Raw genomic sequence first — 13,416 nt, forward strand, 5'->3', positions numbered from 1 at the left:
GTTAGGAATGCACAATTGGAGAAAAATGACCTTCAGCACCAAAGCTTGTCTCTATCCACCAATGATGATGCTCGTCTACGAGTCCACCTCTAGTTTTTATATCCATGAAGCCAAATAGGAGCAAGGCGGAAACTATAAATTATTGGGCATAGGAGCAATTTCAATCCACCGTAGAAGTTTGGTAAGAACAAAAATTCCTTTCAGTATGGCTTCATAAGAATTTGAACACTCCATCATATTGTATGTTGCTAAATAGATGCTCAAAACAAATATGTAATTTTTCGGTTCCATCTTGAAAAGATAATCTTCCATTAGTTCTCCAATCTCCACGTTGCAATGAGTTTTACAAGAAGCAAAATACTGGTCAATCCTCTCTAGAATTATTTTGCATAGACTCAGAGAATGCAAGATTGGCTTTATCTGTGCATATCTCAATGCAATTTTCGCCAAAAGATTCCTTTCCACCTGCCAAGGATTTCCTTTGTAGCTGCGGTGAACAATTCTGGCGATGAGTTTTTGCATATGTTATGTATTTTGACAAATGACTAGCCCAGTAACTGAATGTTGCTTATGCACTTGTGCTCTATAAATCACCAAAATATATAATCAAACTATATTTGTTCCTTAGCGTGGCAACCTTTATATTGTCTTCAAGCTATTCTTACTGAAGGTATTGTCTGACTGCTTCAAACCACCAAAGAGTTTCCAGCTTCAATACACATGTATAGTTCAGATTTCTTGAGTCTTCTGATATCATTTCTGGATTCAACAGATATGGTGAAGATCTTGACAACAAACTGCCCCTAGAACATACAATGTTTCTGTATTGGATACTCACTGGCCTCTATTTTTGTTCAGTGTCAGCCGACTGGATTGTCATCGGTGTTTCTGTAGCCGACGGAGTGATTGTCGTCGGTGTTTCTGCAGCCGACGGGGTGATTATCGTCGGTGTTTTTATATTTTGTAGCCGACGGGTAAATAGTTTGTAGCGGACATAATGTTTGTGGCCGACGGACTCCTTCAGGAAGGTTCGGCGAATAGTATTTGTATCCCGTCTAGGATCATTGTAAAGCATCATCTATCATTCAATCTTATCTTATCAAGCATAATGTAATGTTCTGGCATATGCGAATAATCTAAAGAATTCTATTGTTCGTGTTCTATTGTCTGTATGCGTTCATTTATTTTACCTGTACGGTAAACATTCACTTTCAGATGATCTCCCAATTCATGTGCAGTGGGGTCACAAATTTCTTCATATGCAGCAAGATCAGTCCGAGGCAACGATTTATAGCTCTGCAAAATTATAGTGCTACTATAAATATGCAAAGTAGAAATATTAAATGAATCATATGGTGAGAAGATCAGATAAGGTGTTCAAACGGAAGCCTCAAATTTGCAAAAATTGGCGCTCTATTAGAGTGGGCAATGGAACTTTTGAAAAATCCATAGTGAACCCAAAGATTGACTGAAATCAACTGATAACTCCTTCAAATTACTGATGCAAATCAGAAAACTGAAATCCAAGTATTCACCAAGTGAAAATATAGCCAAAAAAGAACTACTTCTGAAAATGATATGTCTATTCCAAATCATTGGAAACTGATTGCAGATCTGGAAACTACATGGAAAATCATGCACTTCCAAAAAAAAATGCACCGAAAAATGTTACCATATGTGCCCAAACGAAGCTCTTGAAGTTGTCAAATGTAGGATTTGATACTAGCAGCCATGAAAATCTGCAAATTCTCATTGAACCAGCCAGCAAAATGCCAAACCAATACCACGACTGGAAACTTCACGAAATTTTACTCCATATCAAAAACAATTGCTCAAAAACAGGATTAAATATGGGAAAGATATGGGGGTTTGAATTCAAACTGCAAAACCAAAAACTTCAATGGTGAAAGCAGATATGCAAACTAGTCTGATGACATCAGCAAACCTCCTGATTAAATCTGACGGTTGTATGGCAGTCAAAGAAAAACAACCTTCTACCCTGTTTGACACCAAATGAGTATCAAATTTAGGCTACCGAAAACTGGACCAGGACAGTGAGGGACTAGGGTTGATTCACTCTACTTTATAAAGCAATCCACTACAAATTGGAAAAGAAATAATGTTTACGGTTGCTGTTGTGTAACTAGCCTAAGATTGAGTGCTCAATATGAGGAAACAAACGATTCCTTCACCGACCGCAGTTGTCAGAGGATGCTCTTCGATCGGAAAGACAAATATGGATTACAAAAACAACGCCTTGCTCCACAACAATGTTTGCCAAAGACAATATATAAAACTGCAAAAATAAACTTAAATAATCGTAGGAAATAATTTTTTTTGACAAAGTGTATTGTAGAGGAGCAGATCAGGTCGTACGGCTTAGTCGGCAAAAATAATTTACCCCCAATTTTGATTATGGCCAAATATGGGCATATTTATAGTTGATTTTAACTGAAACAGCCTGCCGGACGCAATGGCGATGTTCAAATTGTGATATTCTACACCTATAACTGAATCAAGCCAAGATTGCTATCTTGAGGAGGTTTTCACACCTTGAGAGCTCTGATACCAAGTTAGAGATTTAGATGACTCTACAGCACGCACAGGATCAAATGAAAGACCAAGATGACTTCCACAAGAGATTGGCAAGACAATTGAATGAAGATGCAAAAATGATATTACTCATTAAGGAATTCCTTGATATCCAATGGATTGATTAAAATGTACATAATGGGCCTCCTTATATAGGAAAGGCAATAAGAAAAAAAGATAAGGAGAAAATAAGCTATCACCTCCACAAGGTGGAATCATAGGTCCACCAAAGGTAGATCATCCTCCATTATGCAATGAAGTATGTGCGATGATGAGGATGATAATGTGATATGTGCACGAAAGATGGACTGAAATAAAGACTATGAGTACCAAGAGTGTAATTCTCCTAAACCATGTGCTTAATTGAGGTGCAAACTACTAGGTGTCTCAACGACAAACTATTATACAATGCATTAACCTAAGTAAGTTGTAGTAAGTGTAATTAGTGAATATTTAATTACACCAACAAAAACAGTAGGCAAGAAACAATTACTATGGATTCGATGGACAAGAGAAGCTAGAAGGCTAAGATGCAGACATAGACAAGTGGTTCTACCTGTAGTATGGAAAAAACCACACAAATGCTAGCATTCAGAGTAAGAGTTGTAGGGTGTATAGACACATGAAAGAAAAACATAAGGCTCAAATTGCAAATGGTGTCAGTTGCTACATCAAAAGATTCAATCACACCTGAGACAATCACATTTGAGAGTTTGAATGGGTAGGAATGTCGAAAGTGGTGGCGTGATATCCTAGACAATTATCTCATAAAGCACAACTTAAGGACTTCACAGGTGCATTGGACAATACAAATGCCCATGTTTTATATCAAGGATTACGAAGGTGCTCTGAGAGCGATGATTGAGACCTTCCATAGACATTAAAGAACCAACACAGTTCATTATCTTGGATGCAATTTGAAACTTTCATTCATAGTGGCAGAGTTCACCAAAGTGTTCAGCATACCAAGACGCCAAGGTAAAAAACTTGATTTGAAGGAAAGAAAGATGGCGCAGGAGGCGGATGAATCCTGGATTAAGCTGGTATGCAAAGATTTGATAATGGTAGGGATCAACTACCTAACCAAGGCATCAAAGGGTAGGGTAATGACGAAGTCCTTCATTTAGGAAGGGCCATAACGTTGCCTTATGGATATCGTGAAAAGAAAACTTACAAGCTCCAATCGTGCTTTAGCCATAGCCCATCGGCAGATAATGTTGATGAATGGTGCAATATTTGATTGAACTACATTATTAACAAAGCAAATGTATGATTTTACGACTGTGATATCCCCCCACCTTGAGATAAGAATTTAATAATAAATAGCTATTAGATATAAAATTCATAATACTAAAAGAATAAATAATATTTATAAAAATAAGTAGTATAATAATATTAAGATCAAAATAAATTATAATACATTTTATATATCATAATATTCTCATATCACTATAGACATAAATTAAAATAATAATACGATAATATGTATAGAAACGTATATCAACTACTATTATATTTTACTATACTGTAATAAATAGTAATCGATATATAATATAAATATATATTAAGCATATAAGTTATGAGTTATTATATACTATTTAATATGTAAAAGTTGAAGTAAATATGATATTATATTAAAATATTATACTAATAAATAATAACCTAATATTAATATTAATAACATAATATACTAATTAAATAAAAAGACACATCTCTTCTCTTGATATTATATATAAGAGAACAATATAACTCGGTAAGGGATATATGAAATTAATTAATAAAATTGTCAAATATAAATTGAAGTTGAATTGGACAATGTTCTAATAGGGGACATTACAATAATGTTGCAGCATAAGACATTACATATGTCACACTACGTCATTGGTCTCTTTTTGGATCCTAAGCGAACATAGATTTCAAATGAAAAACTTGAGGTGAGACCCGATCACTTGGTACCTCACAAGTCGTCGATCATAAGCTGGAGGCATTTTGATATGCCAATAGGACAATAGGCCACTTCAGGGCAAAAGAGGTGTACACAGGTTATCTCAAGATCAGAGTTAGAGGATACTGATAGTGGCCAACAAAAGACGTCTGAGAACTTTAGATGCTCAGACGAGGGAGATAGTAACCAAGTGGCGGAAGATGATCCTGTGGTGATAGTTACTCCGACACCTGTACCTATACAAGTCCTATTTGTTCAACTCCTCCAACCTATGGCAACACATTTGACAGTCAGTACCACATTTATACCTGCTTTGGAGAAGACTAGGGCACAAATCGATATGACTCCAACAACACACGCACCATCAGTCATGGCAAAAAGACCTCCAGTAGTGGTTTTGAAGGTAGTGGTTCCTGAGTGAATGGTTGTTGAGATAGTGCCAGGGTCGACAACAGATGGGGCGCCACATAGAACCATGACAAAGGAGTTGTTGGAAATGCCAGAGTTGCATGACAATGAAGAACCTGTAGAGGGAGAGGGGGACCTCAGGTTCGACTAGATATGGTGTGGTCGAATTTTGTAGTCACAGTGGATGTTGCATTGCTGGCATAGCTGGCTAGGGATGATCTCGTGGCTGAAGTAGTGCCTAGCCAGACCCCTTCGATCAAGAGTATGACTACTTGGCTCAACCAATTTTTCAATCTGACACCAATCACAACTGTTAGAGCTGCCAACCTTTCACCTGCAAGTGATGCACCTTCTCTGCAGGTTGTGCATTTGAACCGTACAAAGTCACTTGTGCGAGGAGAGCATATAGTAGTCGTCATAATTGCAGTAGCTAACAAAGAGGGGGATGGATATCATCATACAATCAAGGTCGGGAGGGATGAGAGATTCCTAGCATTGGAGTCTTCTCAGGCCTTAGAGGAGACCATCGAGCCTTCATTATTGGTTTAACATGGGCAATTCCAGACATCTTCAAAGCCATTGAGGAACTTACTCGGCGCAGATGTGGAGACATACCTTGCAGATATGGTAGCCCAAGGTCGCCAAATGGTGATCACTGCACAGGCATGGGCTTTGTAAGGGGTTGTCCAAGAGTTAGAGCAAGTATTGGCATTCATAAGAGTTGGTTGTTCCATAGTCTTTGCGACTTGTTTTGAGGCTTGTGGATGACCAGCCATGGAGACTCCAGACATGTTGCAGGACTGGGTTGTTCACGAGCCAATAGTTAAGAGCCAAGTGTAGGCCCTCAGCTGAGAGATAGTGCAGGTCTACATAGACATCCTATACTCTATAGCAAGGGGAGACAAATCGAGTGGTAGCATAGACAGCTTGGAAAGAAATAGCTACCTGATTAGTAGTTGTTGAGGGGGATTTAGCTCACTAGAGGTAGGAGTTGGTTAGCTAGCAGATGACCTGGGCGACGAAGAGAGAAAAGTTAGTAGCTTAGATGGAGAACACTAGGAAGGAGAAGGCTTTGTGTCAACAACAATTTGAGGAGAGGATGGCCAAGAGCCTATTGTAGACCAAGTTGGCCCAGGTGACCAAGGAGTCAGAGACTAAGGAGATAGAACTTGTGGAGGTTGCTCTTATGGTGAAGATAGTGCAAGAAAAATAAATGGAGGTAGATAGGGACATGAAGACAAGGACTCGTAAGGTTTATGAGTTGAAAGTGCATCTGGCTTCTTAGACAACATCACAACCAGCATCTTCAAGGATGCTCCCTCAGGCTCCTCCATAGTTTTTTTTTTTTTTTTTTGATGCATATACTGGTCAAACATTGTCTCCATTTTGTTGTCAGGCGTTGGAGACGACTTTCTTTTTGGAGGGGATGATGTTGTCAACACAATTGTACTTGTCAAGAATGATTAACTAACTAGTTAGGGAGTCGTTAGTAAGCGCAGGATAAGTCATCATGTCTTGAAACACATGCCGTCAGATGGTATATGTACACTCTCCATGGACGAGAACAAGAAATATTAAATCAGATGTGATTGATGTACTTGAAAAGCAGTAATGAAATACATGATGGTTGCCTAGTATTCAATTGCATTTACTTTCTCTGTTATACTTTAATAATATAATAGCATGCAGCAAACTAGTTTATCCTAGGCGGTAAACATTGATAATTCAAATCATAAACCAAGAGGGCAGCAATTAATATCAATGATGAGTTAGTGGAATAAGCCTATACTAATCAAGGGATATGAAAAGAACATTCAGACCAGAAACTCTGATCACAAAACAAGGATATGGATAACAACTACATAGACTAGTGATAAGAATTTATAAGTCTTCAAGCGACCATTCATGGTGAATAGTCTTATGCAGATCTACAACTTATACACCATCATGGCATATTTTGGTTGTTTATTACGGCTCCCTTCCTCTGAGTATATAGGGTTTGTTCACCAACACATGAAGGGAAAACTACAACCAGACATTAATAACTACAAGATGACTCTAGATATTAAGCATTGATTAAGAATGGTAATGAGAATGATCCACAAAAACGTGAGTTCACAATTCACCATTACAGTTAGCAACCATAATTATTGATAACAACCATATAATAAAATCAATAAACTCATAATAACAAAACCAATTAACAGTTGGCATCGAATGAGCTAAAAAATGAATTATATACTTAATGACAATAATTAGCACAAAGTAGCCTAATGAATGAGTATGAAACGACTGAATTAGCAATTTGAGATACGTGCGAAAAGATACAATTAGTTGAGTTATGAAGAGATGTAATTTCGAAGATATATGCCATTTCACCAGCTGCAATCCTTCTAGGCAGGAAGGTATAAGGGGACACAGGGAAATACATCAGAGGGGGGCATAACAAAAAGAAAATAAAACAACTGCATGTATCAGTTTAGAGAAAGAATTATATAGAATCAAGTTCCCAAACTTGATCAGAAGGAGATAACTGATTGGATGTAAAAATCACAGTGACCTTGTGAAGACTCGTAATCAGAATATAAGGAGCCTTTACAGACCTCAAATCAAGATTCACCAAGAAGATGTCATAGTGATTCATACATGAGCAGTAAATAATATCAATATTATACATCTTTCGAATTTTTTCTTATTGATTAATATCTAACATAAATCCAAACCCATATCAGTGAAGCTTGGCAAGGCTTAAGATATAAGGAATAATAGCTGCAAACCCTAGATCATTGTATTGACATTGGGATATTAATTTGAACATTAAGAATATCGTCATGCTTCTAAAAAAGTTAGCAAAAACAAAAAAATATATTTAAAGCAGCAAGAACAAGACTCTTGGAAATTGAGGTTATGAGTAAATAGTCCCATGAGCTTTAGAAGATTAAGAGAGGGGACACTACAATGTTAATGTCCCCTTTATATATTTGACTCTTTCTATAGAAGTTGTGTTTCAAAAGGGACAAAAACTAGAAAATACCCTTTATATTATATTACAATGTACATTACAAGATTGACAATAAGCATCAGTAATGTGAAATTTTGGTGTAAAATAGATAATCAACTTCTACGAATTTATTTTCTAATATTTCTAGATTATCCATAGAAAAAGCGGAGCTGCATCAAACAAAACCTGGGGCAAAACAGACTGGATTTCCTTCAAAGCTACTCCCATATCAGCTAGGGCTACAATTGCTTCTAGAGTATAAGGGCACTGCCTGCAACACAAACAAAACACACCATTAAAATCTGAAGGATCAGCCCCTTCATAAAAAGTAAGATGTTCCAAATAAATTGCAACAACTAAAGCAGGTATACTAAAAATGGTATATCAGTCTATTCTAAAACAATAAATAGAAAACAAATTCAGCATTTGAAGTTTGTTCAAAATAAATTAGGAATGTTTGCACCTTCACAGTTTAAAGCTCAACCAAACCAATAACCAATCTTGTGCCACATACAGCTGAACAATGATTCTTCTTACAATCAAAGCCCGTATTGTGACAAAGCAAATAAAAAAAGTGATGTCTAACACAGCTCTTTCACAGAATACTGAATAGCAATGACACAATTTTTTGAGAACAAAAAAGTACTATTACTAGGTTTTCTCTTCAAACCCTTGTATCTACGTCGAGGTTGAACCTGCTGATGTGAGTTTTGTAACCGCTCCAACATGCAGGACGAAGCACTTAATATTTCAACATAAAACACCAAATATAAAATCCTCTTGAACAAAGACACCATGTAGCCCAAAGATTGCAAAGAAAGATCATAGACGCAACTCCAAGGTTCCTATTCTTGTTAGACACAACTTAGTTTTATGGTGTGACTTGTTGGTAACCATGTGGGAACTTACGCTATTCATTCAACGGATATGAAGTTTGCAAATGCAAATGATCTAACAATACGCAAGACAGTGTTGATGGTGAGGTCAGGATCTAATCAGTCCTTGCTTCGCCAAATCAACTACATGAAGGAGGGTGCTTTATTCTAGTGATGAGAGATGATTTTCATATTGTCAATACTCATTCAAATACCTAAAGAAGGTGCAACCCAAATGGACATTTCCAATTGAAATTAGATGCTTGCAATAAGTACGAAACTAAATTTTCTCTGATACTTGCAATCGACAAATATCAAAAAATATGGACACTCGCTTCACAACAACAATGTCTTTTTCTTATCTACTTCTGTTCAACATAAATGAGATTGTACTCTAAGTGATGAAACATAAAAACCATGCAATACTCCAAAATTTTCACAAGTATTACCATGAAAACCAGCAATGGATCTGCAATTACTTTGGTAGCTCAATTAAAATGAGAAGCTACTGCCTGTTATAGGAAGATCAATTATAATGAATGGTCAGGAATGATTTGAAATCAATTGTCAAGCCAAAGCAACCCTAATGTAACTACCAACGACAAGCCTTAAGTACTTATCCAATTACATTGAAGCAGCAAGTTGTGGGCCCATGACAAAATAATGTTGCTTTTATACAATAATGAGAAAATTGGTTAGGTGAAGACATTAGATGCCCTCCACATGTACACTTCTGATAATTTGATTGGATGCTCTAGGACATGTGAAATTATAATTTTTTCAGTGGTTGAAAGTGAATGGGTGCCACCTCAACATGTTTATCTTGTATACTTTACCCATTCCTTAAGACAAGGTATCTCTTGGTACTCAACAATATCAAGCCCTTAGTTCATCATGATGACCTATATTCCAAAATTGCTTCATCTTCAAGATTTTTCTTTATCCTTTGCAATTAATTTGGAATTGCTGAATTGTCGAAATTGTTTGTACTTGTGCATGGTGGGAAATGAGATGTAATGCTATGATGTAAATTACTTCCCATTTCCTACATAAATTGGAATACAAAACCACCAAAAAAGCAAATCTGATTAGCACAACCAAAAGGAGGGTGGTCCCAATGTAAGATCTAATGCCGATGTAGGGTTTTGTTTTTCCCTAACGAATATAATAAAATAAACTATAAGAGAAAAGAATGGAGAATAAGGTTGGATTCACATGGACGGGGCCTTCCTTAAATACAGAGTTGTGGCCACTAAATTTTTTTAAAAATACTTAAACATAATAGGGCCCACAAAATTTTATATTGTATTTCATCTTAATGGATTGACCTGCTAAATTCAAGGTGTAATTGATGAAATATTTTTAAAAGAAAAAATATTTCAATTTTTAACATTTTTAGTTTAGTGGGAATAAAATCTACAAACTTTGACATGTTGCTAAAAAATTTCCTATGTTGGTGGGATTATTTTTAGCCCCACCCCATTTTCACCGGCTAAAATTTAGAAGCCTAAAAAGGAGGGATGTAATGTCCCCGTTTTGGTTGGCATCGTTTTGCATGCTGGATTAGTCTATCACGGATTCTCGTAGACGGGTGGTTGTGATGAGAGAGTCATTCTGACATTTATTTCGAGATTGGATGGTTTATTATGCTCTTGGAGATATTATTTATATTTTATCATTACTTCTTATATTGGGCCTACATGTTATAATTCTAAGTTGAGTTGCAGTTTTTATTTTATAAAGTTATTTTATTATAAACATGCATTATAATGGGATTTTATAATGGATGTTTCTAGAAGTTCTTAGTAACTTCTTAGAAAATGATGCTTCAAGTTCTTAGTAACTTCTTAGAAAAGTAAATAAATAGACGGCTTGGCCTCTCATTTGGACAAACAAGAATTGATGATTCTACTACCATTCTCTTTGAGCATTTGTGGCCCCATCCAGGTTTGCAAATATTCAACATAATCCTTGAGAACGATACCTCTCAAGAGATTGCATAACTGAGGAAGTGAAAGACCTTCTGAAGGGTTGCACTTTGGAAGTGGTATTCAGCCATTTCAAGTTGAGCTTAATTTGTATACTCAGACTACCTGAGGGTTTGAGTTTTTGGAAGCAGATTTGAAAAAGCAAATCCGAAAAAAACAGTTTGAAAAAGCAGTCCGAAAAAGCAGGTCCGAAAAAGTAGTTCGAAAAAGCAGATCTGAAAAAATAGTTCGAAAAAGCTAAGCGAAAAAGCAGATCCAAAAAAACAATCAAAAAAAACAGATCCGAAAAAAGCAGTCCAAAAAAACAATTCGAAAAAACAAAGCGAAAAAACAGATCCGAAAAAACAAGTGAAAAAGCAGAACAGAAAAAGCAAAGCAGAAAGGCAGCATTGGAGAAAATTATTACAGCCATCTACAATTAGGTTCCTTTGGATATTACATGCATTGTTCTTATCATTTAGATGCATATTAGGAGGTAAAGCTATAGGTGAAATGTTGTAACAGATTTAAGCATTATTCATGCGGATGTAAGCCAAGAGTCTTAGCCATTTCATACTAGCATTGTAGTTGACATTTTATGTGCAATAAAAGAGACATAAGTTGTTGGTCTAATATAGTGTAATTGAATATGTATTTATCATTCATGATCAGCTTATTAGTTTGCTTGCCAATTGTTTGACAAAATGTCAATTGGCTGTAGGTTCTCTTTTTTGGCATAAATAATGTTATAATTATGCATCCCAAGTGTTTGTCAAACCTACTAGTTGCTGTAGCTGCATATTGCAAGTAGTTTCAGTCACATATTTGCATTGAATATTGTCAAAATAAGTTGCACATTCATGTTAGGTCATTGTTTAGTCAATTCAGAGTCTTCTTGCAAGCATTCTTATTGATGCTAAGTGAAGGAAAGAGCCATAAAAGCATACTCAAGTTTTATATCAGTCATATGACCCTTGTATGCAAAGTGTTTTCTTGAACCTTTATCAACATTTTGGGATCAGATTTGAGCAGGGTCATTACAAGGGACTTCATGGGACCTCATGTCCCTCAAAAATAGAGTCATAGCCCCTCCCGTGAGACCCCTGCCTTAGTGCAATTGGAAGTGAAATGGAGAAAATGTACTTTGAATCTGAATTTACTAGTAGTCAGAGCCTCAGAAGCAGTTGCAACAACAAACCTAGCAAACAAGGATCTCTAACTTCCGGCTCCTAAAATTCCACTAAAAATTGGTAGGAACAAATGAACTTTTTGGGTACAAGTCAACTTTTAGGGCACAGTTGCCAATGGCAACCTGTACTAGACGATTTCTAAAGAAACGTTCCTAAATGAAGACTAGACATTTTCTAAAGAAACTTTCCTAAATCCAATAATTGCAACTATATTGCATAGATTTGAAATCGCAACTCTGCAACCTATTCCTGCACAGAAAAATAGGGGAAAAGGCTGTGAAAAGGGATTTACCTTTTTCAAATCCATGTTTAGTAATCAACCTTGAGATGTGATAAATATTACCTTGTATGAAACCCTCATTAACAAATGTAGTAATCACTCAAATCTATGAAGATGCTTGAATGTGCTTGAGAACTAAATAGTTGACCTTGGAATGAGATGTAGAATCAAGGATGTCTTTGCTAATGCATAGATCTATAATTGCCTAGATATGTTTAATAACCACATGTGAAGAACAGAGACAGAAGAATGGATGCATGAATTTTCTTGCTTGATTCAAAATTCCTGTACTTAGCCATCATGGGATAGAAAATTGCATTAATTGCAGAAGATTGTCCTTTATTTGATGGATCTTAAACAAATGGAGACTTGGAACTTCTAAATTCGATGCTTATCCTCAAATCTTCAATCTAAATCAACAATTGCACAACTTGATTACTCGACTGCTTGATTAGTAGCTTGCAATTGATTATGATTTAATGTTATGGGAAATGAGGGGAGAGGATGTTATTCTATACTAAACTCCCTCCATTTTGAAATTCAAATTTGATCAAGGCTGACCACAAATAAAAATCTCGAAAGAAAACCCCTTTATTAGGCCCCAGGTAAAATATGGGCCTAAACCCTGAAGGACAAGTCATCATTTGCAACTTGTTCCAAGTAAACTAGGTCCAAAACTTATGGGGATGTAGGGGATAGCGAAAAAAGAGCGTAGTGAGAAAATACAAGTTGTTGCAATTAAGCATAATGGACATTCGGACCTCAAAATCACTAAAATGGGATCTAATAGGTCCTAGAGCATCTAATAATGGGTGCTAACTTTTTAAGATGTTACATTTAGCTCCCACTTTGGCGAGACTATAAGAAAAGCTCATACTCGCGGTGAGTAGATCAATGCAAAAAGAGAGATCTTAACAAGGTCAAGGAGACAAAGAAGCATCAAGCCCACAAGTGACTCAAGGCTTCATCGCCAAGATTAGAGAGAGATTACTCGAAAGAGAGAGGAGTGTGATCACTAGCCTAGTAAGAGATTGTCTTACTATGGATCAATCAAAAGGATACTCTATTAAAGATGGCATTGAAGGTCTAGCAAATTCTGGCATGCTAGTTAATCCATCAAAACGGATCAATCCATAAGGAAAGTATTGTCTCCATTAA

At 36.3% G+C, this 13,416-nt stretch overlaps 1 protein-coding gene across 1 annotated transcript in view; it reads right to left on the reverse strand.

Annotated features, from left to right (window-relative positions):
* Positions 1–13,416, reverse strand: part of APC7 (tetratricopeptide repeat (TPR)-containing protein) — a 316,090-nt gene that overhangs the window by 134,148 nt on the left and 168,526 nt on the right. The window contains exon 7 of the mRNA XM_089801665.1: positions 8,133–8,217. Coding sequence (XP_089657791.1) covers positions 8,133–8,217 — 85 coding nt within the window. The remainder of the gene's footprint in view (positions 1–8,132; positions 8,218–13,416) is intronic.

This window comes from Cupressus sempervirens, chromosome 9 (assembly GCF_028749045.1).
Source record: "Cupressus sempervirens isolate cs-2001-9-10 chromosome 9, ASM2874904v1, whole genome shotgun sequence".
NCBI classification, from domain to species: domain Eukaryota; kingdom Viridiplantae; phylum Streptophyta; class Pinopsida; order Cupressales; family Cupressaceae; genus Cupressus; species Cupressus sempervirens.